The sequence below is a fragment of the Morchella importuna genome (assembly GCF_003444635.1).
Source record: "Morchella importuna strain M04M26 chromosome Unknown Morimp01GS031, whole genome shotgun sequence".
Lineage (NCBI taxonomy): Eukaryota > Fungi > Ascomycota > Pezizomycetes > Pezizales > Morchellaceae > Morchella > Morchella importuna.
Genome location: NW_025763428.1, coordinates 506,595 through 533,122, shown reverse-complemented (window position 1 = coordinate 533,122; position 26,528 = coordinate 506,595). Strand labels below are relative to the sequence as shown.

General features: G+C 46.9%; 9 protein-coding genes across 9 annotated transcripts; 5 read left to right on the top strand and 4 right to left on the bottom strand.

Moving 5' to 3' along the window:
* Positions 1–2,239: 2,239 nt before the first annotated feature.
* Positions 2,240–3,897, top strand: LAJ45_08783 (uncharacterized protein; the record flags this gene model as incomplete). The annotated part of the gene is made up of 12 exons (XM_046118332.1): positions 2,240–2,278; positions 2,335–2,366; positions 2,431–2,481; positions 2,539–2,583; positions 2,637–2,661; positions 2,721–2,734; positions 2,792–2,923; positions 2,983–3,039; positions 3,109–3,249; positions 3,312–3,445; positions 3,507–3,792; positions 3,861–3,897. The coding sequence occupies 12 exons, from the start codon at positions 2,240–2,242 to the stop codon at positions 3,895–3,897; spliced, it is 993 nt and encodes a 330-aa protein (XP_045968609.1).
* Positions 3,898–5,731: 1,834 nt separating this feature from the next.
* On the bottom strand, positions 5,732–7,457 carry LAJ45_08782 (uncharacterized protein; the record flags this gene model as incomplete). Its single annotated transcript, XM_046118331.1, has 3 exons — positions 5,732–6,030; positions 6,080–6,144; positions 6,202–7,457. The coding sequence occupies 3 exons, from the start codon at positions 7,455–7,457 to the stop codon at positions 5,732–5,734; spliced, it is 1,620 nt and encodes a 539-aa protein (XP_045968608.1).
* Positions 7,458–8,326: 869 nt separating this feature from the next.
* On the top strand, positions 8,327–8,680 carry LAJ45_08781 (uncharacterized protein; the record flags this gene model as incomplete). The annotated part of the gene is made up of 1 exon (XM_046118330.1): positions 8,327–8,680. The coding sequence occupies one exon, from the start codon at positions 8,327–8,329 to the stop codon at positions 8,678–8,680; it is 354 nt and encodes a 117-aa protein (XP_045968607.1).
* A 35-nt stretch (positions 8,681–8,715) lies between these two features.
* LAJ45_08780 (uncharacterized protein) lies at positions 8,716–9,188 on the top strand (the record flags this gene model as incomplete). Its single annotated transcript, XM_046118329.1, has 3 exons — positions 8,716–8,883; positions 9,008–9,086; positions 9,142–9,188. The coding sequence occupies 3 exons, from the start codon at positions 8,716–8,718 to the stop codon at positions 9,186–9,188; spliced, it is 294 nt and encodes a 97-aa protein (XP_045968606.1).
* Positions 9,189–11,779: 2,591 nt separating this feature from the next.
* LAJ45_08779 (uncharacterized protein) lies at positions 11,780–12,741 on the bottom strand (the record flags this gene model as incomplete). Its single annotated transcript, XM_046118328.1, has 3 exons — positions 11,780–12,137; positions 12,315–12,391; positions 12,487–12,741. The coding sequence occupies 3 exons, from the start codon at positions 12,739–12,741 to the stop codon at positions 11,780–11,782; spliced, it is 690 nt and encodes a 229-aa protein (XP_045968605.1).
* A 1,927-nt stretch (positions 12,742–14,668) lies between these two features.
* Positions 14,669–15,683, top strand: LAJ45_08778 (uncharacterized protein; the record flags this gene model as incomplete). The annotated part of the gene is made up of 4 exons (XM_046118327.1): positions 14,669–14,700; positions 14,833–15,178; positions 15,424–15,500; positions 15,587–15,683. The coding sequence occupies 4 exons, from the start codon at positions 14,669–14,671 to the stop codon at positions 15,681–15,683; spliced, it is 552 nt and encodes a 183-aa protein (XP_045968604.1).
* Positions 15,684–19,578: 3,895 nt separating this feature from the next.
* Positions 19,579–20,848, bottom strand: LAJ45_08777 (uncharacterized protein; the record flags this gene model as incomplete). The annotated part of the gene is made up of 3 exons (XM_046118326.1): positions 19,579–19,715; positions 19,843–20,188; positions 20,594–20,848. The coding sequence occupies 3 exons, from the start codon at positions 20,846–20,848 to the stop codon at positions 19,579–19,581; spliced, it is 738 nt and encodes a 245-aa protein (XP_045968603.1).
* Positions 20,849–23,539: 2,691 nt separating this feature from the next.
* LAJ45_08776 (uncharacterized protein) lies at positions 23,540–24,279 on the top strand (the record flags this gene model as incomplete). Its single annotated transcript, XM_046118325.1, has 2 exons — positions 23,540–23,868; positions 24,000–24,279. 2 exons carry the CDS (start codon positions 23,540–23,542, stop codon positions 24,277–24,279), a joined length of 609 nt encoding a protein of 202 aa, XP_045968602.1.
* Positions 24,280–24,865: 586 nt separating this feature from the next.
* On the bottom strand, positions 24,866–25,925 carry LAJ45_08775 (uncharacterized protein; the record flags this gene model as incomplete). Its single annotated transcript, XM_046118324.1, has 5 exons — positions 24,866–24,941; positions 25,010–25,026; positions 25,086–25,530; positions 25,627–25,751; positions 25,833–25,925. The coding sequence occupies 5 exons, from the start codon at positions 25,923–25,925 to the stop codon at positions 24,866–24,868; spliced, it is 756 nt and encodes a 251-aa protein (XP_045968601.1).
* Between the last annotated feature and the right edge of the window lie 603 nt (positions 25,926–26,528).

Sequence of the window (26,528 nt, the reverse complement as noted above, 5' to 3'; positions counted from 1 at the left end):
CGGTTCTTTTGCAAACGTGAGGAAGAATTGACACTATCGCGCGCGTGTGGGTGTGTACTCTATGTGTGCATGTGTGCGTGACATGTCAAATGTCAATGATAGCCGGAAGTCAATGGGCCGAACTCCCACCTGTACTGTCCCGTCTATTTCCCTGCTACTCTCTAAGTCTGCGGAGAACTGTACTCTTGGGTAAGTCTGCAACATGGGGTGTTATGCACGATTTACTAATTGTCCAATCGATCCGGAAACCGTTATTGAAAAAAAATATCGACTAGCTTTTCCGAGTATATTTGTGGCGAATCAACAAGGGTCCAGCAGCATGCCCACATGTGGGAAGCCAAGAAGTGTTATACAGCGAGAGGTAGAATTATTGTAGAAACAGGGGTCTAAAAACAGGGTTTCTCTGGCTGGGCAAGCTAATAGGACTCCTCCCATATTTCTACAATAATCTTACTGCAAGCTGTAATTACTATTCATGCGAATTATTACTATTCGCCCATGAACAGACCATACCCCCACTCTTGCTTACTCTAGTTGCGTAGTACTGGAGACATACTTGCGTGGAAATGTACCTATATCACTTCGCCGGCACCAATATTCCTGATAATAAGGGCCCTGGGTCTTGGCAAGCCCACGAAACTCACCGGGCTTACCCCATACCTAGCTACTCGGCGAGTGCTCTGTGGTGATTCAGGGGGAAGGAGCTCGAAGGGAGGGAACACAACTAGGCTCGCCCCAGCTCCCGGGAGAATATACATCTCTAAATATATTTATATTCTCCACGGATACTCTGCGAAAACAAAAGAGCTTCTGATCTGGAGCCCTCCCTCTGCTAGCGCTGCTGGTGATTCTCCATGCATACATATGACCATGGTCTCGAACCGGAGTACCGTAAAATCTGTTGCAGATTGACGTTAAAAGACTGCCTCTGATAGCTCTATATGCGCATTTATCCCTGCTACAGCGCAACGAAATTTCTCAGATTTTACGGTACCATGGTCAACTTTTGCCCTGTGAGAATCAAGATCTCTTTGTCTGTGCCACTTGGCAGATATGAAGAAATCAGGTATGCATGTAGCCATCTGCAATAATATCAATAATAATGTTTACCGGTATACCGGAACCCCGGTCACACGTGACAGCTATGTATGTACTCGGGTACAAGGGTTAGAACCAGAACATGCCATGAGGTTATTTGTATGGCAGAGCGGCGCCACTCCATACAAATAATCCAAGTCTCTTCACTTGCATGTTCTGGTTCTTATTGCTACACCCGAGTATGGTACTTGCTGCTCTCGCCTGCGGTACGGAAATCGTTGCGAGTCGAGTAGCAGCAGCTAGGACCAATAACCAGTGCAGACGGATATTTTTCCAGGGGCCCGGGAAATTTCTGCTTGCGAATTCTAAGGAGCTAGACCCTAGAATTTTGGGCATACCTAGAGCGGGGTTGATTGCGAGCGTCCCTGCTGAGGACAAAGTTTCCATGATAATTGTGTCAAGTACTCACTCCATTCTGTAAGTACAGCGATTCACAGGCATTTGGCGAATACCCCCATTTGGCGAATTTGTATGTAGCAACCAGCCAGCAACCAGTAAACCCTCGAGTTTGACTAAGATATCTTGATTCTTATTGGCCTTAATCCCTGTTCGCCAAACGAGTATTCGCCAAATGACTGTAAATCGCTGTAGAGTACTTAGACAGTGAATGTATTCGACCAATCCTACGGTTACATACCGAACCTGCGGCAACTTTCCCACATTCAACCTGCACGTGTCTCGGTGCATTGTTTGACACTTCCATGGCGTTTATACCCTACTCGGTCCGAGCCGCTGTGCCAGCTTCGCTATACGACAGCCAATCCTAATCCTAGGCCGAAAGTCCCTAAAAAATACCGCACCCTACAAGAGCAAGAATACCAGAAGTAAGATCTACAATTTGTGCATGCGCTATACCAAGCACGGATACCATGTGCATTAAACCTAGTTTATTAGGGACTCATCGATGTTGCACTTCCGCTTTGTTGTCTGGCTTGGGTCGGTTTGAAAGCTTCGATATCGGGGTGTTGTCTAGGTATATCCGCACGATCCCAAGTGGACATGCAATAGCATCTCTATAGTACACTCCTGGGCCGCCACGGCAGAGCGACTGGCCACCCTAGAATTCCTTTATAACCAGCTCCCAACCACCTCCTCGCACCATACCTCAAGCACTGCATAACAAAAAAAGAATATATAACAAATGGAATTTTCTAACCATATCCCAGTTGACTCCGATTATGTTTGTACCAAGCTTCCCGACTGTGATTCTGGCCTCCTAATAACGTGAATGGCTAGGATGATTCCTCGTCGACAGATGATGGTGCCTCGTACGCCACAGCAAACCCCTAAACGCGACGCCTCTCGGGGGGATAGCTAACGGTTGTCCTTCAGGAGTAAGAGATCGAAATACTCGACTCAGTCGTTGACTTCGAGTATCTATGAGTATGTTTTGATGGATTGCCGGTATGGCGCAACACGAGGTGCTGACTATGGATACAGGTACCGTTACGAGAATGGCAGAAGATATGCTGCGATGAAACAGGGGTAAACATCTCCATCCTTAGTTAGAAGATAAAGGCTGATGCATTCCCATCCAGAGAATATACCCTTCCAAATGACGAAGTATGTCTCTAAACCCCTCGTGCTGTGAATTCAAAGGTCACTAACTGTAGTTCATGTAGGCCGAACAAGAAAGGCAAGCACATACTCCCCTTCATACTTGCCTGGTTTCTCCATATTAACAACTCCTCAGACTCGACATAATCCACCACATCTACCTCCTCCTACTAGATGACAAGCTCCACCTCGCGCCTATTGACCTAAACCCACAAAAAATTCTTGATATTGGCACCGGGACCGGTATTTGGGCCATCGATATTGGCGAGTAGGTTCCCACCTGCCTCTTCTCCAGGTTCGGAAAAACGTCTACTAAGTCCCCAATAGACGGTATCCTTCTGCACAGGTAATCGGTACAGATATCTCACCCATCCAACCGTCATGGTAAGGCGCTTCTTGCTTTCCATAGTCTCAAGAGTCACTACGAATATTGACCCCGCGGGCGATTTATAGGGTTCCACCAAATGTAGAGTTCCAGATTGACGACGCGGAGCTTCCCTGGACATTCAAGAATGATTCTTTCGATTTGGTGCATATCCGACACATGTGCGGGGCCGTCAAGGACTGGGATGAGCTGATAAAGCAGGCTTACAGGTAGTCTGCATATGCTGTTTACCTCTAAGAACCAAGAACTGTATCACTGACCTCGTCTTCAGGGTCTGTAAGCCTGGAGGATGGATAGACTGTTCCGAGTACGAGATGGATATCTTCTGCGATGACGATACCCTTCCAGATACCCTCGAGATCAAGAAATTCTATGTTCTCGTCAACAAAGCCGTCGAAACCACTGGTTCTCCTCTCCGCTACCTTACACTTCTCCATTCTCGCAACACTAACCACCGTATCCGCAGGTGCCGGTTTTACCATGGCGGACAAGCTAAAGCCCCTCATTGAGAAGGCCGGCTTTACGAATGTCCACCACGAATTAGCTAAGATCCCTGTCGGCCCTTGGGCGGCGAATCGCAAGCAAAAGACTATGGGCGCGTATGTCATGATGTCGGCCGAGACAGGCTTTGAAGCGTTTGGCATCCAGTTATTCACGACTGTGCTGGGAATGGGTTTGGAGGAGGCGAGGCATGTAATACAGATGTCGCTGAAGCAGGCACGAAATAGACATATCCATGGCTATGGCCAGCAGTGAGTTCATTCCACCTTGTTTGCTTATGATACGACGGCAGATAAGCAGTACTGACACCCCGGGGTAGCCATCTTTACTATGGGCAGAAACCGTTGGATGAGTAGGAGAAGATTCTTTATTGGTGGATAAATATCTAGTAAGGCTTTCAATTAAGTCAGCGTACTTCGAGTTGTGTCTTGATGCAAATGAAAAAAAAATGAAAAATACACGCCTCAAATATCCTGCATGTTGCGTGAGGAAACCCTTGGCGCGTACAGTGTAAGATAGGGGCCTGGGAGGTGATGCTCAAATCGACGCAATGTATGTAGCTGAGAAAAGGTTGTTCTTGTAAAGTAAGGAATCTGGCTCGCTAATCTCTTGATTCGAGTGATGAGAAACTGGCTTGGCATGATAATCTGGTGCTTACATGATATCGAAATCAGAGGCTTCAGGTTTACTTTATTTTAGCCTGTAGCACCAATCAACGATACTACTACTAATTTCATGACGTTTCCGAACACGACTCCTATTACATGCCATACAAAAAAAGGCCAAATCCACCTTTTTGTATGTGATGCAATATTGGTCGTGTTCGGAAACGCTATGAATAGAGCAGTACTAGTATTTCTCTGACGTTTTTGAACTGGGCCATTATTGCATACACCCAAAATCATGAGCTTGGCGTATTTTTGTATGGCATGCAATATCTGTCGCGCCCACAAACGTCAGAGAAATACGAGTATACATCTGCATGGGGGTAGAAATGCAGCCCGAGCATAGATGGCGGGGTAAGCTTGGCCGGGATACGAAGAAGGGTGATGACCAGGTTTCAGAATATCATCGCTCAGCTGTCCCAGCGCTGCAGCCGGTGGTCTCGGCCGAGGGGTAGCGATGTGTCTCTGACTTGTCGCCTAGCTCTTGGCCTTCCTGATATCAGGACAGATCCGTAACGGAAGAGGGGCAGTGAGCGCGGTCAAAGCACTCATATTAGGGTCATAAGATATCACTCGGTATTCTTGGCAGTCTTCGTGTTGGAATTGTGTCAGAGCCTCCTAATACATACGCATATGAGTATCAGCATATACTCGTATTTCTCTGACGTTTGTGGACGCGACTGATATTGCATGCCATACAAAAATATGCCAAGCTCATGATTTTGGGTGTATGCAATAATGGCCCAGTTCAAAAACGTCAGCGAAATACTAGTATGTCAATATGTACAGTCTTTTACCGTCTCTTGATGAATACTGCCGCTTGACGAACAGGGATTCCAAGTATGGAAGCAACAGCCAAGCTACGAGACCCCCGGTCCTTTTAATTTCTATTGGCCCAAAGTCCCCTGTTCGTCAAGTGGCAGTATTCGTCAAGAGACGGTAAAAGACTGTACTTATGTAGTCATATATAGACTGTTCTAGGCACAATATTCTTGTATAAATAAGGCCTTTATATGCCCCCTGTATTATAGTCAAGCAAGTCAATTAAGAAAGTCACATGCTTCCGCATTTATTATTTTTCTAGCACTTCGTGTTCGTTTTACCATCAATCACATGCAACCCGAACGTTATGATAATATAGATCAATACATGTTTGCCCCTCAGAATCTACTGCCATCTCAACCAAGGGAAAGAAATCAATTTTGGCGATGTCTCTCCTCCCGTCTCTCCTCCCGTCTCCCCTTCCCTGACCGTATAGGGGGGCTTTTTGTACCCTGAGTGCTCGTCAAAGTATCAGAAAGCTTCGCTTGGGATCTTGATGGTGCCTGTTTTCTCTTGACATTCCGTGTTCGTTTTGGAGCTGGGGTGATTTAGTGTAACGGTGGCTAATCTACCAACGTACTAATACAGAAGAATAAATAATTCTGAAAAAGAAAATTCCTATGATATAAAAGACTCCCGAAAGTCTGAAGAGCTGGTTGCCTAAGCCACCGTCTCAAGCTAACCGTTTTATGAATCTACCCATCTAGACGCATTCACTTGCAAGCTTTAATACTTCGATAATCCTCTCTCGAAACTCTTTCTGCAACTGAGTATCCAACTTGTCGTCGTTCTGCACCCCAAACCTTTCTTCTCTGCCTTCCAAGCACAACAAAACCAAATTCTCATATCTTTCGCCCATTGCGAATCCTAACTTACCTTGGGCCGACTTCCGTAGTGCATCTCTGACGTATTCACGATCAGAACTGTGGGATTGGAAGCCATCTCTCGATAGTGTTTTTGCGCTTGCCCAGAGTCCGATCTCGAGAAAAATCACACCTAGAGCTTTTGGATCTCAGATTAATGGGCTACATCCTGTCATCTGGAGGCTCACCATATATGTCGTGTATCTTTGCAGAGCGAGCAGTTGGTTTTCCCCAGCGTTCCCAGTGGCGATATCTCCAGATTATGGTCAGCCTAAAAGCCCATTTCGACGGATAGGTGAGCTAAGCTTACATATTTTTCTCTATACGATCTTCCATCCGGTTACTAGAAAAGTCTGACTCCTGACGACTATATTCGAAGCCTACAATCCATGGTGCTTCGTAAATGCTCCCGGAAGAACCGGCAGAACTGTTTTCTGGCGTAAAAAAGACAATATTCTCACTGTTCAGGTTTTTGTGCACCCATCCAACTGTATGTAACAGGTAAAGAGACTCTGCAAGGTTGTATGCTAGCTTTAGACGAGTAGTTACTGATGGTTTCTTTGATCTAGAAGTGCTCAAGTTGAGTGCTGACTCAAGTGTCAATGGTTTCGGTAGTGCTCCAGATGGTACATCATAAACAAATCCCAATCTTGACCCTGCACGATCATTGATGTATCCTCTGCACGGGAGGACTCTGAAGCCTGCATCCTCCTGGCTGTAAAGAAGGGTGGTCAATTGGCGAACTTGTCTAATGGTAATATCGGGAATGTTGCCATTGTTGTCTGGCTCGTAGTCTTTGTACTCCAAAAGAACTGGACTGTTATCTATCTCGGCCATCCGCTGGCTTCCAGAGCCTCCTCCAGGCCCTGTGACTTGGTTTTTGACTTTGTGATAGGGAATAAATAAGTCCGTTGCAGCGTCACCACTCAGTATCAACTTCCTCATCTTTGCACTTGGTCCCAAGCCGAGTGTCTTTGTATCAGGGTTTTCGGCAACACTGTGTACTTGGGAGGCCGTCAAAAGACTCATCCATATGACATCTTCGATAACGCGCCTAATTCTATCGTTCCAGCCCCCAAGGTCCTCAATCAGCCCTTCCAGACGCCTCTTTCCGGATGTTGACCACTGGAGCTTTCTTAACCAACCGCTGTTCGACTGCAAACCCTGCACCTGTGGGTCTTCCGGGACGAGAGAAGTGCCTCGCAAGAAGGTATCCAAGTCAAAACCGGTAGCAGAGTCGAGTGTAGTCAAGTTGTACTTCGCTTCAAGACTGGTATACTCTTTCAGCCTGGTAAAAAGCTGTATGATCATGGAAAGTGTATGGCTCTGGGTTGTAGGTGGAAGAGTTTTAAAGATGCCCCCATCGATGGCCGGCGTTTGCCCAAAAAGGAACGAAATACATGCTTTCATTCTTTGCTCCTCATCCTTCAGCCGAATTCGCAAGACTCCCGCATCAGACGCAAAGCGTTTGCTATTGCCCACCAGAGCCGATATCTCGCCGATGAGGCTTAATATTGGTTGGACTAATCCTGGGATAGCTAAAGCTAGGCCCACAATCTCTGCCATATTTTTATGGTCTTAAATGCCCGCAGGAGGAGGTAGCTTTCGAATTTTGCGAGAAAGGCGCTCTGGGGATTCCTTGCACGTTTGTGTAGATACCTCAGGCTGGGGAAGAAGGTCAGGCATGTGTTTGACTATATACATGTAGTGTTGATGTCGTTAGAAACCTTTCTCTGTACTACATACATACATGTATATCTCCAACTGCGCCGCATCTTCACGTGGCTGTAGCCTAGAGCCCATCGTTTACCCCTGACAAGCTCCGAGCCGAGCCCAAGTGACGCGATCTGACGTGAGTCACAGTTTACCCGCATGCGCATATGTATGTAATTAAAATTTAACGAGCTCATGGGTTGTCATTGGTTGACCATTGAGTGTAAAGTACCTACAAAGTGGCTGTAAATCCGGGGGGGAACACGAACTGACATACATACAGGTATCTCTAAGCCACCAGAATCCGTTTCAATCCGGCCGATCCCCTGCTATCAATATATCTACCCTGGTGCCACTGTACGCTCTATCAAAATGCTCATCCCCTATCCAATTAGGACCGAATTTACCCAATTTCAGACTTCAAAGTCCCTCTAGATCAATGCTGGTATTGATAAAAACCTCGGAGCTTTGTTAATTGTATATATTGACATGCAGACTTAGGGGATAGTGGAGAAATTTATCCCGTGAAGCTGCGCCTTGAAACGATAATATTCGATGTACATCACCTCCACATCCCCGGGACCGGCAAGGAATTGAGATAGCTGATATTCTATATATATAAATCCCAACCTGGCACCTACTCAATCTTCTCTAGTTTATTCTCTCAACAGCATTATTGCTCTTTCCTTCAAGCCCTACAACCAATATGGATACTCAACAAGATGGAACAACTTACATCAAGTTACATCCCTCTACCACCTATGGGTGCTCGTCTAGATATACCTCCACTCGGGATTCTGTCCGCCAACAAGATACCAACAACTTCCTTCTCCGTGGCAGCTTTATACTGCAAAAAGCTGGGCTCAAAGATTAAGGACGACATCGACCACTATGTCCACATAGGTACGAAGATGTTTGGCTCGGGAGGGTTCTCAAACGCAATTGGCGTCTCTGAAACTGGTGTCGCCAAGTTCCCTAAAATTGCTCCGGGCAGTGACGGATTCGGAAAAGGACTTCTATCGCGACCTGACCACCGAACTACGTACATGCCCGGTCGATCGAAGCACTCAGAGTAAACCCAAAGTTACCGCCGCGAACCGAATCACGCATCATGAGAAAAAAGGCGTCTGATCCGAAGACTTTCTGGGGGCCGGTGCCTGATCGCGATGCTATCCTGAATCTAGAGCCAGTTATACTTTTAGAAGACGCCGAAGACTATTTCGGCCGTGACTACCATGGCGACTCCTTCGATGAACGGCTGTGCCAGATTTACACCATGGTCCGGAATCCCGGGGGGGGGGGGGGGGGTAAGCGCCCTGTTTCCTTATCCACTGGCATGTACTGAGCGGCTTGAAAACTGGACTTCAATGTGGATTCAGATTGGTCGAGAAGGTTCATCGTAGCCGGAGAGTGAAGCGCGTGAAGTGATTGACCAGCTAGTGAGAGTTTGGGGTCACCAGTTGCGTCTTCCTCATGTAGATGGTAGGTTTAGCTATCTTGATGTAGATCCGCATGATGTGTCTGTGACGATTGATAGATGCGATTGATACGGTCCCAGATGACTTCAATTACGAACGGGTTTAGATGGCATATTGCGTGTATATGTTTAACTATATTTTTCTTTACATGTAGTTAGTTTTCATTCCTGATAAATGGAAATTAAATATCTCGATTTCTATGATTTCACTCCAGTATATTTGCGATCCCATAATCGAACTTGTATCTTGGAAAAACTCACATCCTGTATTTTGATTCACCAGCGACTCGTAAAGCTACATGACTCGCCGTCGTCACACAAAGACCCCCCAGTTGGTAATTACTTGGCGCATAGGGTATCACTCGCCCTTCTAAGCCTATCTCGGAGATCCCCGTGCTCGGTCGTTCCGCATGTAGCCACACGACAGACTAAATTCCGAGTATCGTATATAAGCCACATCCGACTTCCCAGCACTACCAGCTATCGTCATGGAGCTCTGTTTCCTTTCTTTTCTGAACTGTCCTCCTGTTTTTGATCGCGAGTGGTCAAGTAGGCAACATCAACATCGACTATGCAATCAGACCAGCCCACCGGGCTACGGACTTTATAACTACGTACGGAACCTACGTTTAGAAGCAGTTAGAGCTGGCGCATGGTATAACTTTGGGGGGATGATCCATACCGCGTACTAACTCAAAGACCAACTCAGATGCTAGGAGTCCCCGCTCCACCGACAAGCAGCCCAACGTCGACCAGGCCCTCTCCAACCTTTGGACATTGCCTCGCCTCTTCTATACACCTTTTGAAGTTCCGTAAGACATACATCTTAGTCTTCGAAGACCGAGGCCTAGGTGCTGCATGATCAACGAGCATCGTTTTCCTCCGCAACGACTACAAGTCTATCCCGCATCATGACATGGCCAAGCTTGCAACCTCCTCTAGGCCATCTGTATCTTCTCTCTCGAGTACCCTCTATCTGCCTGCTCTTACGTCTGTGGTTTTCGTGGGCGATAAGGGATGGCCGTCCTGAAGCTCTATGACAACGGGATGTATCCGGTTTATAGAAGTATGATCTTATTACCCCCCCCCCCCCAAAAAAAAAAAAACTTCTTCAGGCTCTTTTCAAGTCGTTTCCGTTTCTACGTACAGGAATGTTAGTTTAAATCTCATCTCTAGCTCTCCCTACCGCCTGCAAGTACTATCAGAGGGGGGTACTTACAAAGCCACAAGTTGCAGATTAATCCCATCTTAGCCCCCCCCTCCCCCCCTTTTTTTTGCAAGGGCTTCTAAGAAGTCCTTCCAACGTAGCCACTAGGCACCGGTAACCACTCCTCGGTAACTCTCCGACGCGGCCTAGCCAGCCGTCATCTGTTTTGTAGTAAGGATAGATGACTTCTACAACTACCTCCATATTTTCCCCATGGCTTTCGGAAGTCTCTTCATCCTATGCAGCGATGTTAGATACAAACGAAACATTTCTCTCTACAAAAATGTCATAGAGTGAAAGGAGATACGTACAAAAGATTCTGGACAAACTGCGTATCATGCTCTGGCTTGGGCGTTTTTCGTAGCTTTTAAAATTATGAAGTCTCCGACACGCAGATATAACCCTTCAATGGCTCAAAACTAACTCTTCACTACTCGTACAACTCCCGTATTGCCACCCAACATCTACCAGTAAGTGGCGGTATGTGTCATCTCCATAGGGAATAACCCATATGCATCAGACACTTGACGAAGCCCTTGCTCACTCCTACCACCTTACACGTCAGTTTAACTGCCAACCACCGAAAAACATAAAGGACAGGAACGTACAGCAGCCTAAGTGTACCGGGACACAATACCTTCACCATATCTGAATACTCGACATATAAAAATAGTCAAGCAGCTCATCCATCACCTCGTACTGCGACCAGGTAAGACAGTTGAGCCCCCAGATCCCACAAAGTGGTTATCATCACCATGCACAGTGATAACAACCACTATAAACCAAACCCCACGAGCCAAACCCCACGAGCCAAACCCCACGAGCCAAACCCCACATAAACCAAACCCCACATAAACCAAACCCCACATAAGCCAAACCCCGCAAACCAAACCCCACAAGCCAAATCCCAACGAGCCAAACCCCAATGCAAAATCCCACCGAGCTAACTATTTCCCAAAAGCCAAATTACAACTCCCCCAGATGCTGCAACCCAAACTCCCCGAAAAACAGTCAACTCTATTGGAGTGACAAAACAAATACCAATCCCACCAACGGTTCCGACGAAGACAGAGACCAGACACCCACTATGTCAACCAAGAAGCCAACCAACCAACCAACCAGTCAGCACAGAATCGTCATGCCGCAATCGCAGAGTGATAGCTTGCCCAACAATCCCACAGCACAGAATCGTCATACCCATAAAAGGCAAGTGATAGCGTGCATACCGGGACAGTCCAGAACTCGTAAGCCATAGAGAACGAACTGCCCACGGTATTGTATTTGAGCCAAAAGGACTCTCTAGTCTAGGCCCAGAACTCCCCAAAGTTTAGGCCCAAACTAAAGAGTCAATCCCCCTCCACACAGTAAAATCTCACGCAATTAATGTACACTCCCTCCCCAACTCAAACCCCACGCCGGCAAACTCCTCCTGCCGCTCCTTCTTACTACTCGTCGTGACGATGACCACGCCCATCTCCACGCCCCACCTAATCAGCACCTGCGACTCCGTGCGGCCCTTCTCCCCGCGATGCGCTTCAGCACCGCATCCAAGGGGCCACCGGGGAACTTGGTAAGTGGGCCAAGGGGTGAGTAGGCGGCGAGCTGGATGTTGTGCGATTGGCAGAAGCGCAGGAGGGGGAGGTCGAGGCAGTAGGGGTTGAACTCGACTTGGTTGTAGGTGGGTGGATGGTGGCGTGCGTGAGGAGGGACGTGAGCTGCGGGACGGTGAAGTTGGAGACGCCGATGGAGCGGGGTCTTGCCGGATTTTTGGAGGGACTCGAAGCGGGACCAGATTTGTGGGATGGTGAGCGGGTGGGTGGGGGGGAGGAAGGGCGCGTGGATGAGGTACCTGGAGGGTGGGTGGGTTAGTGGGTGTGTGTGGAGGTGTCGGGGAAGGGGGAGGGGAGTTGGGGGGGCGGGGGGGGCGGGAGTGAATTGTGGGGTGAAAGAGTGGGGGCGGGGAGTTCGGGAGTGCGGGAGTGGGTGAGGGCGGGAGTGAGTGAGTAGGTGGGTATGTATGACTTACAGGTCGACGTAGTCGGTCTGGAGCTTGCGGAGGGTCTCGTTGAGGCCCTTTTCGGGGTCGTCGAGGGTTTTGAAAGACTGGTCCCGGCGCACATGGTTAGCTTTTCTACTCTCTCTATATCCATAGTTATCTCCCAATTCCAATTCCAATTAATAAGCTATATCTACTATACCTTCGCAACAATAAACAGCTCCTCCCTCGGGACCCCGCTCTCCTTGATCGCAACGCCCACCTCGGGCTCGGTGCCATATATCTCCGCGCAGTCGAGATGGCGGTACCCGAGTGCGAGCGCGGACTTGATGGAGTCGATCAGCACGCGGTTGAGCGGCTCGGACTCGGACTTGTACCAGGCAGTGCCGGTGCCGAAGCCGATGGCGGGGATGGGCGCGCCGGTGGGGAGGTGAAAGGTGGGGATTTGGGTGGCCATTGTGGTTATTGCTATGGGGTTGTGGTTGTGGTTGTGGTTGTGGTAGTGGTGGTGGGTGAGAGTATTAAGAGGTGAGTGATATAGCGTGAAGGGGAGGGTGGTGATGTGGGGTTGATAAAGGATCCGGGGTAGATGGAGCGATCTTCAATTGCATGTAATTACAAATTGGCCATGATGTAAGGAGTGGGTTAACTAAGTCCTAACTACGGGCCGAGAAGCTAGCAAGCGGGGTGTCCGGTTCTCGCGTGCTTAATTGCTTTGTGAAGCTTATTTGATCTTCTTCATGAGCTATCATCCGATCTAACTAGACAACCGGCTACTCACGGCTCTGGGAGTTGCTTAGCAACAGCTTTGTTATCAGATTCCGTGATTGCGGAGGTCGGGCATCGGGCCGGATATGCATAACCAAGTATATACTTTATGTGCTTTTCAGATTACTTATGAATCAGTGGGCGTCTTTGTGGTGTTTCATTGTTTGCGCCATGAATTGTTGTAGTTGCATGTGTTTAGCTACTTCTAGGTGAGGTGAGAAGAGCAACTAGAGAGTCTGGCTTGGTTGACTGAGTACTGCGTAACAACAACCAGGCCAACCACGGCCTTGCTAGCCGAGTGAGAGCCGAAGATGCAGCTGTGCCGACATGTACAAAATACGCCACTAGAGTACTGAGTACATAGGTACATGTATTCTAGAGTACTCAGAGAGTGCTGGGAATGCGATGTGAGGAATGTAGATTTGCATCGCATCAATTGCGATCCATCAGTTTGATTCCTTGGTTCGCCAGGCATGCCGAAGTAGAAAATGCCTACATGATTACTGTGCTTGCTCAGTTTACCTCTCTACTCTACTCGCTCAACGCTGTGGCGCATACCGCTTACGTAGATGACAAATCGTGTTTAAAAAAAAGAATTAATGAGACAACTTGTAGCATGGCATATTATGTATATGTAGTTACATCACGATCGTTATCATCAGAATTCCATCGGTTCATCGCTAGTCCCAGTTATTCTTATTCACGTTGCATCAGTTACCTGAATATAAACAATATATAGCTAAGAGCGCTTAAGACGTGCATACTTCATCGTGGTGAGGTCTGATTAATGTATGTAGTGTTAAAGACGATGCATTGTACGTGTTTTCCCCCAGTCCCAGTCTGGATCACAATCGATGATCTCCTACCTACATACATACATAAATTACAGCGTCCAGCCTTGACTCACCTGAATGTTTGGTTTACAGTTGTTTTGTTATACATACCTAGAAACATGTAGCTCTTCATTCTTCTTGATACTACATACAGCCGCAGAAATTAATGCAAACAACAGTGTTTTCCAACTGCATAGTAATTCGCCTGAGTGTGATGAGTTATTAATTCTAGACTCGAGTCTATTCTTGAAGTACGTATTATGGATATTCTCGTTAATTAAAAGATATTCGTTGCAATATGATGTGCGGCCTTGACATCACAGCATATATGCAATTGCGCGCCCTAATTAATAATGTGATACTGTTGGGCACGTGACTGGGCAATTGGCGGCCAACCCACCAGTACCCTCAAGTTCCATAATATAATTAATATAAAGTATATATTATAGTTATTTATTCGTCACGAAACAGATCTCCTCGCGTGGTCGTCTTTGAATCCACAGATGATGATATCCTGTCGATGTGGTGAATATCACTATCGATCAACTACTAAAGCACTTTCTCGATTGATTGGTCCAATCGCCGTGCTAGTAGCAAAGCACGGACCAGCACTAAGAAAATCTCTTATGTCGCAGCCCTGCTTTACTTTTGAGCCTCCTACTGTTTCAACAACCACCAACGACCGCACTTCATCCAACCATTGGCGCTGCTTCCCACAATTAAATCCTCAAACGAACAACACACCTCACCCCTAGAAATCTCAACCCCACAGCACAAACAGCAATGGTCCGCAAACTCAAGCACCACGAACAAAAGTATTTCACCACCTCACCTCGCTGCTGTTGCCCCCCCCCCCCCCCAGTCCCCCCCCCTTCCGCTCCACCCCTTGCCTTCGCTATACATCATCATTATCATTATCGCTAACAATAAGCTCTCCTCACTCCAAGGCTCCTCCGAAAGGTAGATTTCCTCGAATGGCAATCAGACAAGGGCCACCGCGACCATGATGTTATGCGTCGCTACCACATACAGGATCCTGCCACCTACGCGAAGTACAACAAGATCTGTGGGTCCATCCGCCATCTCGCGCACCGGCTTGCGCTGCTGGAGCCCTCCGACCCGGTGCGCCGCAAGCACGAGGACTTGCTCCTGGCCAAGCTCCATTCCATGGGCATCCTCGCGCAAAAGACAAAGATGTCCGATGTGGAAAACAAGGTCACTGTGTCGGCATTCTGCCGGAGGAGGCTGCCGGTCGTCTTGACGAGGCTGAAGATGTGTGAGACTATATCGGCGGTATGTGGTTTTTTTATTTTTTTTATTTTTTTTTTCATTTTTCATTTTTTTCATTCCTTCCCCCCCGTTATTCTAGATGACCCATGTCTGCCGTGGCTTGATCACTACTACACTGCGGTAGCTTGAAACCGAAACACTCAGGCTTAGCTTGGCTTAGCTGGCTTAGCTGCAGTGTGGCGTTGTGGCCCGTCACCGGTGGAGAGACGTTGTGAGGCCCGTTAACTAACGCCAGGTGGATAATGTAGGCTGTCAAGTTCATTGAACAGGGCCATGTCCGAGTCGGGCCAGAGGTCGTTACGGATCCCGCGTACCTCGTCACAAGGTAAGAGAGAGGAATTCACTCCAGGGATGTTGTTGTTGGAGGGGCCGCGCAAGTTCAGCTTATTAACCGCCCTCCAATCATGATAGAAACATGGAAGACTTCATCACGTGGGTCGACTCGTCCAAGATTAAGCGAAACATCATGAAATACCGCGACGAGGTCGACGATTTCGACCTCCTATGAGCGGCTACATTTGTTTCTTTTTTTATTTGTAATTTTTGCGGCAATTATTTTTTTAAGTTAGGGCGTGCAGCGGAAATGATTGGAAGTGAGGGGGAAAAAAAATTAGGGCTATCTGTATCATATCCTTGGAGTTCGGCTTGGAAAGAAAAAAAAAAGGGGAGAGAAGAAGAGGAATTCGAAGAGAATTAATGAAAGTATAACGTAACGTCTCTTGAACCTCGTCCTCTCATCTCATTCTGAAAGGTTCAAGAGCAAGTTAATTGAGTTTACATTAGATCAGCTATTAGGCGGTGTTTATAGGAATCAGACCACGTGCAGTTTTTATTCCTCTTTCCAGCCAGCTGTCTCCTGATCCTGATCGTCTTTTTAATCAAACCTCCGTGTCTATCGTCGTCCTCTCAGTCAATCAATCAAGAGGGATTTTAGTCAAATCAATGACATTCATGTGCCATTGAACCCCCCCCCCCCCCTCATCACATGGCTCTGTTTCAATTCGATTGTCCGCGGGCCCATACAGAACCACGTTGATATGCAAGACGCACCGAGATCTGCTCGTTCTCGGGCCTCCAGTTGGTCAATGGCTCTCTGGGTATCACTCGATGATCCTTCTATACAGATGATCTGCTCTCTCACTATGACCCTTATAATCGCCTCACCATTTTGAGGAATATACACCGAATTCCAATCAACCAGTTCTAGGCACTCTGTGCATATAGGGCGCCTCGGTCAGTCAATCAGTGGAGTGCATGCAGCAGTGAACATATTACTCTACAAACAGACTGTTTAGGAATATCAAACATGTCCCTTCGATCCAACCATCACGAAAAGACTTTAATTCATTTGCAAAGGCTGATTGGGAATATTTCTCGTATTTGAGAAGAGAGAGCCCTCCGGGATACTACTGCAAATTAAAAAAGGAAAAAAAAGGGCAAAATTTCCCGTTCTACAGGGCCTCAATTGTTCTTTTTCCAGCCACTAAATACAGCACGATCGAATAATTATGAGTGTGATCAGTATAAATAATATAATAATAATACAAGTCGGTACTTATAGATACGTTTCCCTTATGGGGCGCCGCCCAATAACGACTCGTCCGAATGTTTGCTTTCTTCAAGTGGGTCACTGCAGGGTCGGATATCTATCCGAAGGGTAATATCTATCTATCCGTGGCTCGAAGGCATCAGCCCAAGATTGCATCCCGAGATCGACCGCTGCCCTACGATCCTGTCACTTTTCGAGTCGAATAATTAGGAATCGGTCCTTTGAGCCCTTATTCCCACCACTATTATCAGATCTTCTACAATGTCCACATACATATGCTCCTTAATCCCTTCTAACTACTCACATTCATCCCTCCCGCTCCCGTCTCTCTCCTTCGTATCTAGCATTCGAGTCATTTCCACCAACACTTATCGCCCCGTTCAATTCGACCAGTCTGATATATGGGCCACTGCCCCTGCAAACACCATGTCTTTGGAAGGAGGGCCGAGGTCTGGATTGCCGCCACCAGTAAAGACCTTATCATTGGGTTATTCAGGCCTCGGTAAACCACTAAACCTGGGAATAAGCTTCCCGCTGGCTCAGCTTCAGCTCCTGCCGAAAGTCATAAATCCTGGTTGAAGCTCTCAAGCAAGAAGGCCAGGCACATTAGGGGCCCTGCCAGGGTCAGCAAACCGTCAGACAGGGCTTGCGAATCCCATCCTCTCATCCCCCTTGATCGACTGCTTACAGTTCAGCGCATCTGTGCAGCAGGCAGGCAGGCCTTGCTTGACGCCTTCCCCAGCATCTCCGCCAATATGTGTTCCCCAGTCCCCATCCATCCCAGGGGCTCTTCTGGATCACCCTCGCCTCCTAATTTCTCCATACGTCTCTGGCATGTGCCCTGCCCTGCCCTAAAAGAACAAGCATATCGTTCAATCACTCGTCGTCCTTTAGGGGAAAATAAACCCCTCCCGGGACTAAACACAGGGCGCCACACGGCGGCTCTAGAACACCCCATTACCTGCCACTAAGTAGCAATCATTGCTCCCGGTGCCAGATGACCTCTAGCTGCGCAGTTGCGACAGGCTAGCGATGTCCCAACCGCTCGCTACCAACCGCTACTTTAACTCAGTGAGCACTTACCGAGTGGGCCATCACATCACGCTTCGAGTGGCCTGGGCTTCGATGCTCTTCATTTCTCTTTTAGTGTCTTTTTTCCTTTTTTTTTCTTCCTTGACCTTCTTCGGGAACGGGAGAGGCGCACGCTTCCCCCTGGGCAGGGCCGGGCTGGGGATAGATGACGGCATTGAGCTTGCGGGGGGTTGATTCGTTATATCATCTATAATTGTACCTGTACCACTGAAAGGTGGATTATCGCGTCATTGACCCCCCCCCCCCACCCCCTACCCCGGCCCTAAAATAATAATGGGCCAGGGACCTGGGAGAAATCATAGGTAAATGCAGTCTAAGATCGATCGAATATAGAGGCGTGATTTTTTTTTATTTTTATTTATTTATTTTGATTGACAGGTAAGGGTTATGGGTTCCCTGTCAATTCCCACGAATCTAGACGACCTTCTATCCCGTCCATAGTACCTTCCGTGCAGCTCCCTTATTTACTTTTTCTCCTTTCACGTCCTTTTTTTCCTTTTTCTCTTTATTTTTTCCTAGACTGGGATTTCCAAGATCTCTCTTCAATTGGCAGTCTGAGACTGTTTTGTTTCTAATGCCCTCTTTCTCTCTCTCCGGCGGCGTCGTGTGATCGAATAGCTGTCCTCCTTGAATTCTGCTCGGGAAAAAAGGATGCAGCAAGAAATACACTCATTGACCCGTTCTCACCCGTCGTGTCAGTGAAAATCATCCTCCACATGTAATGTACCATAGAGGGACAAACATAATATGTACATGTAGATGTAGTAGCACAAACAGAATTTTTTTGCCTTTCCTTTTCCTTTTCGTGGCCCCGCTTTACATATCTTTTTCAACTACCAAGCAATTGATTGATTTGATCGACAACTAGCAGCAGCTGCTGCTAGTTATCGTAGTACTGCGTGCGCAGGGAAGAAGAAAAAAAAAAAAAGAACAAAATAAATCTTTTCAGAAAATGATTATCTATCGAAACGCTTGCAATAACCTATCCAAGCCTGAGGAGTGTTCAGAACGCAAGTACTCTACTGGGCCCCATGGTAAATACTGTGATCCCTATTCCTCATCGATCCCAGGCTAGTAATAGTTCTTGTAAATAATTGCGCCCCATCTCTTGCACCACCCCCTTAGTCTCAGTCTCACGTTACTCTACTCTCCCTCCCGGGAGAGCTAGCTCGAGTGCTAGTTTATTTACTAGGAGCCCTATTTGGGATTGTAATACTTACTCTAGGTATGCTGCCCTGATTCTCCACTGTGTTGAATGCAGGCGGGTCTTTGAGGGCTGAGCATATGTGAGCAGCAAGCAGCCTTTTCATGCAATATTCCTATTATTATTGCATACACGGCTGGGCTCGAGGGGGAAGGGATCTGCCCCTGCAAATGATGAAATGTGGTACAAAAGTAGTGAAATGATAGCAAACGGTAAAATAGTAGAACTAACTAATACTGCGGTACTGTATCGACTGTATGTACCAGCTTTTGAGGAGAGGGAAAAAAACGTTAGATGGCAGGGACTCACTTCATGTCTTTTGGAACGCTTGTAACACCTAAATCCGGTCTGATTCCCCAAGGTTTAACACATCGACGGGTAAAAGAAAGACTAGTCCTGCATAATTTCAAGCGATACCAGTGAAAGTCAGGAAATCGCAAGCAGTTGTTGCTTCTACTTGTAGAAAAAGAAGCTACTCTACTATTTTTCCATGGATCGTCACGCAAGCGGCGCTAAATAGCTAAATGGTATCTTCCTTGATTCCACGACATGCCCTCCTCAGATCTCCTCCAGATCACCAAGGTCATCAACAGCCGGGAAATCACCAATTTCAACACGGTCTGGTCTCACGAAAGAGCCGTGTTTTGGTGGGCACTTGAAGTAGTACTCTCCATTGACAGAGCCATCGTTTTTACCTGTTCAAGAAGCAAAACCCAACAAAAGTGTGGATTACCAGTTAGCCAAGATTAGGTGGCTACAAGTGCCGGCCTCATATGCAGGAGAAACACGACCACACGGGGGATTGATTCGGGGGCTAAATACCCGTTGGTTCATCGGCCTCCACACCCACCCAAACTCCGCCATTAGGGATCTCCTTAACCTCTCCGACATACCTAACGGTACCCCGGCGGTCCAAATCCGCGCCACCCACCCGGCATCGCGCACCGACGACGATCTTTTTTGCCTCAACTTCTTCGTACTGACGATTCAGCTCCTGCTGTTCCTTCTCATCCTTGTTGGGGTCGAATCGACCAAGCTTATTTCTTCGCTTCCATGCCAGAACGGAATCCTGGAGTTTGTCGTACTCGTCCACCGGCATTACGTATTTCTCGACTGCGGAAAGGTCCTGGAAGTTGGGACGAGCAGATAGCGGGCGTGTATCGGCAACCTATTCAAACATGGGCATGATTAATCAGAGACACTGTCAGAATTCAGATTGGGAGGGGGGGGATGTAGAATATTTTCTTTTTCCGCCAGGCGACACAAAACTCAGGATGACAGGCGAAAGGCTGGGCAAACTACGTAAGACTGCCGCGGGAGGGCGTATCAAAAAAATAAAGAGAAAATGGGGTAAATAAAAAAGTACAAGCATAAAATGTTTTTTTTAAGAGTAAAGCAGTATATCGAGTAGAAGATTGTGTACTATTGGAGGGAAAAGAAAAAAGAAAAGAAAAACGCCGATAATGGGAAAGAATTGACGGAAGCAAGCAGAAGGACCCAGGCATAGAAAAATAGATATCAAAAATAGAGGTCGACAGCTGTCGAGAGGAGGGGGGGGGGGGGGATGTCATACGTGTAATTCAACGTAAGGCTGAAGAGGAAAGCTGGCAATTTGCGTAGTCTCCTCATCGTGGCTCGAGATGGGAATAGGCTGAGGTGCATGCGGTAGACGCAGTGTGAGTTGCTGCGAAGATGGTGGGATTCCCGTAACTGTCTCCAGCTTTGCTTTCAGGATTGCGATGGTCCATGAAGGTGTGATACGGCGTTCAGCAGCAGCATTATCAGATACGACTCTCACTGGAACATCTGCGGCTGTTACAAAGCTCATTGCTGCTGTTTCGATGATGGCAAAGCTGATGTCTGCTGTCCTTAGGTTTTGTGGGTGTGTACTGAACTGTATTCTGGCTGGTGGTCCTGATGCGTTGCCGATGCCAGTGTTGATGAACCCCGTTTGCTTTGCTCGCTAGTCCGGTTGCTGTTTATGCGTTGTGGTTATTCGTGAGTATGTCCTCCGCTATAGTTCGTGGTGTTGAACCGCAATATAACAGGCACAGAGGAGTGCTTTGCTTGAGTGGGGTAAAACGATCTGTTACTGGATGGATACTTGAGGACAACGTTACTAATGATGCATCCTCACGTTGATTGATAGACTCCAAGCCTTTTCTTTGCCCCTTACTACAATTAAACATTTATGTATTTCAATAATATAAATAATGTATACATCTAATGTATCTCTAAACGTGTTTCTGCATAGTGTAATGTGTATCCTACATGTATTCTTTATGGAGAGTCACACAATAATTTACCAGAAACTTTCAACGTGAATGAGATTAAGCACTAGTTTGATTCCACCTACTATACTACCTACACATTTAGTTATTTTCCCACGCACAAATTCATTAAGTGACACAACTCATATTCATGCAAGAAGCCCCTTCGCTGAGGAGGTGGAGGATGCTATACTAGTAGAGTAACTACGACGGGGAGCCAAGTCGGATATCTATTGACAGATTCCGATATATGGCTGCTGTGACACTATATGTACCTGCTGTTTCGCTTGTATGTATCAGATCCTGGTGTATCGGTGGGACATCTGTATACCCCGGTTCAAGCCTACCGAATGGTAGGTTTCGAGCCGCGGAGCATACTCTTCTTGCAGGAGTATGATCTCAGATGAAATCACAGAAGAGCAGCAAAAAAAAGAGAGAAATAAACGTAAGTATAATAATGAGAAAAAGAAGAAGAAGAAGGCGAGTACTCAAATCATCAGTGAATGCACATGGGACGGCCGGGAAACATCGAAACGTGCTGCATGTATGCACTCCAGTACAGTACCAATTAGATTAATATGTAGTATACACCCCTACGACAATGTATACCACACCTAGGAAAAGAAAAAAGGAATGCTTTCGTCCGATAATGAGCACAAACATAACCCGACGTCACATGTGCCCAAGAAGCCTTTTTCGTTTGCAGCAATATGACAAGGAAATAGAGTAAACCCTTGGTAAATATATATGGTGCTACTTCTCCAAGGTAACGGCCCGATATGCTGGGTGGTCTCCCACCATTTTGGATCCCATATATATCTGAAAAGCTTCCAGAAGCCTCCAGTTAAGGAGTCCAGAATCCCTTTACCTGGTTCTTCCCTGCAGGGCCTAGGCTGAGAAATTAAACACATCACGCATGTTAATACATGAATACATGTACATGTAGGCATGTAGGTACTTGGTAAGAACCACAACTCATTGATCAGCTTTTCTCATCAAACAGAACATGAAAAAAAGTAAAATACCAGGTACGAAGTATTGGTCTAAATACAGCCGTGTATGTAGTTCTAACAGTTCAGAACGTACCAGATCAAGGATGTGTTCGATTGATCACAGCTGTGCTGTGCCATTTACTAATGGGTATTCTCTGGTGACTGTCACACCTTACCTGCGTATGTAGCACCAGTTTGGCCATTAGCAAGTACGTGCACGGGCCAAACGAGCCCCCTAGAGGGAAGCACAATTGCGTACGAGTCTAGCCACTTCAAGCGTACGCATTGTCCTTCGGTTCATCGCATCTTTTTGGAAAGCCCTACAGTCTTTCTAGAGTTACACCTCAATGGTTCACTTATGTAGAAATGAAACGCCCCCCCCCCCCCCCCCCCCCCGGCGCCCCCACTAGCCTTTTCCCAGGATCAGAAGTATAGGCTGTATGATTTTACTATGTACAGTACAGTGATAGTAATTAGTCTGATCTTCAAGACACACTAGAAGTTTAAGGGAAGCTCTTCTGGGCTTGATTTGCAACAATACAGCATCCATGTATACAGGTCCCTACAGTAGCGATTTTTATACCTACTCATGGGAAACCCCTTGTAATATACGTCAGTCAAGCTCTCAATCAACGCCCCTGAGACCTATACGCAATTCGTCTATCATGTACATGTATTGGTGCTAGACAAATTTCTAACCTGAGTGCAGTTTAATAAATTTTAAGTGGCCATGGCCAAAAGCTCCCTAAAGAGAATTAACGCGACAACGCCCCCCCTGGCCTTAACTCGTCAACACACGATAATTAGTCCTGACAAAAGGGCTCATATTGAAGAGTAGAGGAGACATTATCTGCCAAAAGGATGTGATTCATTGATCTCCCGCACGTATATCGAGCGTTCCAAGGTATCGTAGAAATGAATACCTTGTTCCCGTATCTATATCCAACCCTGTCACGGACTTGAATTGATTCCTGACACCAATAGAATAGAGGGAAAGGGTTTAAAATGTCCCACGCCACCCTCAGCTTAGCTAGACTTATCTCGCCCACATCCATTCCTTCATAAGTCACCGTGCAGGAAGCGCATCTGCTCTCATCACCTCCATCTTCCTACACCTCCTTCATTTGTGCTCATCTGAGTGAGAATAACACCCTAATCCCCACACCTATTTTCTCGACGTCATAAACCGACAAACATTTCCCATTCAACCCGGGTAACACCGTCCCGCTGGCTTCCATCTCATACCTCCTCGCTCCAATGCCGCCCAAGCAGAAAGAGCCTCCAAAACAAAAGGAGCCTATTCACCTTCCTCCAACTTTATCGCAACCACCTCCATCTCCCTCAGCAAAGCGACCTTTACCCGAAAATTCAACAGCCTCGCCTGCCAAACGCCAAAGCAAGTGGAGTCCCGATGAAGATGCAATTATCATCAATCTTCGAGGGCGTGGCCTGAAGTGGGAAGACATTTCAAAAAATTTGCCTGGAAGGTCTGCAATTTCGTGTCGTCTTCATTATCAAAACTACTTGGAACGCCGATCTGAGTGGGACGAGGAGAGAAAAGACCGGCTGGCTCGTCTGTATGAAAGGTAAATTTCACCCATTTCAAACCCAGGGATCGGCCAAGGTTCATCGGGGATTTAATCTCGGAATGCCTTTCCGTGGTGCAACGTGAGCGACTTTAAAACAACCCGCTGACAATGTGTTTCGTGGGAAACAGATTTAAACAAGAGATGTGGAGCCAGGTTGCGAAGGAAATGAATATCCCCTGGCGAGCAGCTGAAAATATGCACTGGCAGTTAGGTGAAAAGGAAATGGCCAGGCGTGCTGGTGTTGTACCATTCTCCCAAAGCTCAGTTGCACTCGATGTCCCTCCGAAAAAAACGAGTCCGCGCCGAAGCCCAACCCCCGAGGGGCCGGATGAAAGACCATCTTCGGGACCTTCTGCGCCTCCAGTGGAAGCCGGTCCCATTTTAGGAAAAGAAGATACTACCAAGTAGATCGATAACCAAACTCTCCGGACTAGATACTAGTCCATGAGTATCGGTAAGTTTTTTCTATAGACAAATTTGTGTGGTATGATAGATCGTTTGTACTCTATGATTTTCTTTCTCTTTTTCTTTTCCTTTTTTCTTTATATCATTTATATACGGGCTTTGCCCAACTAGGGAAATGGCGGCAACGGATTGTAAGGGCGAAATGTGTTCGGTTCTGTTTGTATTTGATTGTATTTTTTCTCCTGTACTTTGGTGTTTTCCTGAATGCCTGTTAAGTTTAGATGTTTGTGACTACTTTAGCTTCGTTTGCTAGGTCTCGAGTTTGCATTGCATATAGTAAACGGATATATTATATCATTAGAATAATGGAACAAGGATTATACACCTACAATAACAATATCCCGGGACGTCAAGTTCGGCTGTGGTGATCGGGAGTAATTCCGGCCCAAATTTTAGACATGGTTGATAGGGCTACAGCAATAAACAAGTTTCAAACATGATCTGTAGAACGCATTGACGGCGAGTGAGACGGGCCGTTCTGTTGTGATTCCAAACTAGATGCCTGATACGCAAGCATCCCACTTGCTTATCACTCACTGGATGTATGCTGCAGGCCGTTGCTCTGCGAACACCCCCATTCTGTGATGACTGGTTCAAGACAATGTCTTTCCAAACCCCGTTCAGCCAAAGTGCAAAGGTGAGCAATATCTTTGATTCTCATCCACACACACACATATACATCCCGTTTACCTGTGCGGAGGGGCACAGATAGCCCACCAATTATCTCTCTCATAACCAGATTCCAGTACTATGCCTCCAGCAGCCACTATATCTTGAACCAACTCCCCTTCCCTGTAGAGGTGGTAATATCTTTGGTACGTGACTACTTTGTCACCCTTGCTCAGCTTACCGCTCCCACCTTTCACGCCCGAATAACCCTCGGACGTTTGCCATGGGACCATGACATCCTGTGGATCACCTTCTTTCCAGCCTCTCTTTGAATTCGGCTGCTCCAAGGCCCAGACATAGATAAGCGCTTTCCCGCCATTAGTCTCGCTATTGGAGGACGGTTTTAGCGTAGCAAGGATGCTTCGTATTGAAGCGATTCTTCGTGCTGTGGTCGAAAAATGGTGAATAACAGCGATGCTAATTGCAAAGTCAAATCGGGAGTCTGGGTGGGGCAGCTCTAAAGTATCTGCTATAAGGGAATCCTGGGTTTTTAGGTCGTGGGCTATTTGTACAAGGGCAGTTGACCTACACGTAACAATCAATTTATGCAAATTTGTACAATTGAAAAAAAAAAAAAAAAAAAAAAAGTGAACCCCCAAAGGAATTGAACCCGCGACTGACCTGTCTGACCCGATCATGAATACATTCTCATTAACTGTTAGATACTTTCCGTTGCCGCACCCTAAATCTAATCCTATCGAGCCAATGGGAAGGCCCTTTAGAAAACCTTCAACTATTGGCCATGGCTAAAGTGTATTCGGTCAGTAAAGCCTCATTAAGAGTCCGTATTGGTCGAGAATACGTAATTGATAGTAAAGAATATGTACCTTAAAACGTGTTGCAGAGAAATGGGAGGCGATGAGTTCATAGACACGATGCACGTGTTCAGCCTCGTAATTTTGGGGATTGTTGATATCCATCCGGTAGAGATGCGTCTTGTGGCGTGGTGGTTATTCGGTATCTCGAATCTTGGGGAATGGTTCCGAGGTTGCTTCGTGGGGGACACAGGTCGATCATTTGGTTACAACGCTTTGGTTGGGGGAGTCAAGTTTGGTGTGGTAACAGGCAGGCCCTGGTTGGCTCCCCACAGTCTTGGCATAGATTAGCGAAAAGTTACCCTGACCAGCCCTTCTCGCGAATCTTATGCGGGTCATTGGCTAACCTGCACTAGGCTCAAGCTCTTCTACTATCATTTTACAATCTACAGATTTACTACGACATTCTTCGTCACTCCCCACTATGTTTTCTATAAATAAGAGTAGTCATATTAACTTTCATGAGAATAGTTTACTTTAGATAATAAAGCTGGATTCGCGGTTAGTACGTACTCGTGCTCATGATCATCGAACGATAACCATACAGCTTGGTGAAACTGTGACTCAGTAAGCCCCCCCCCCCCCCTCCAGCTCAGGGTAAAGGCCGAGGATTAAGAATAATGTTATCTGTATATCGAGGAGTAGGCTTACCGTTTTTTCTGCCAATGGGGGTTGGATCATGTTTTTCCTTGCGGAGCCCGAATATAA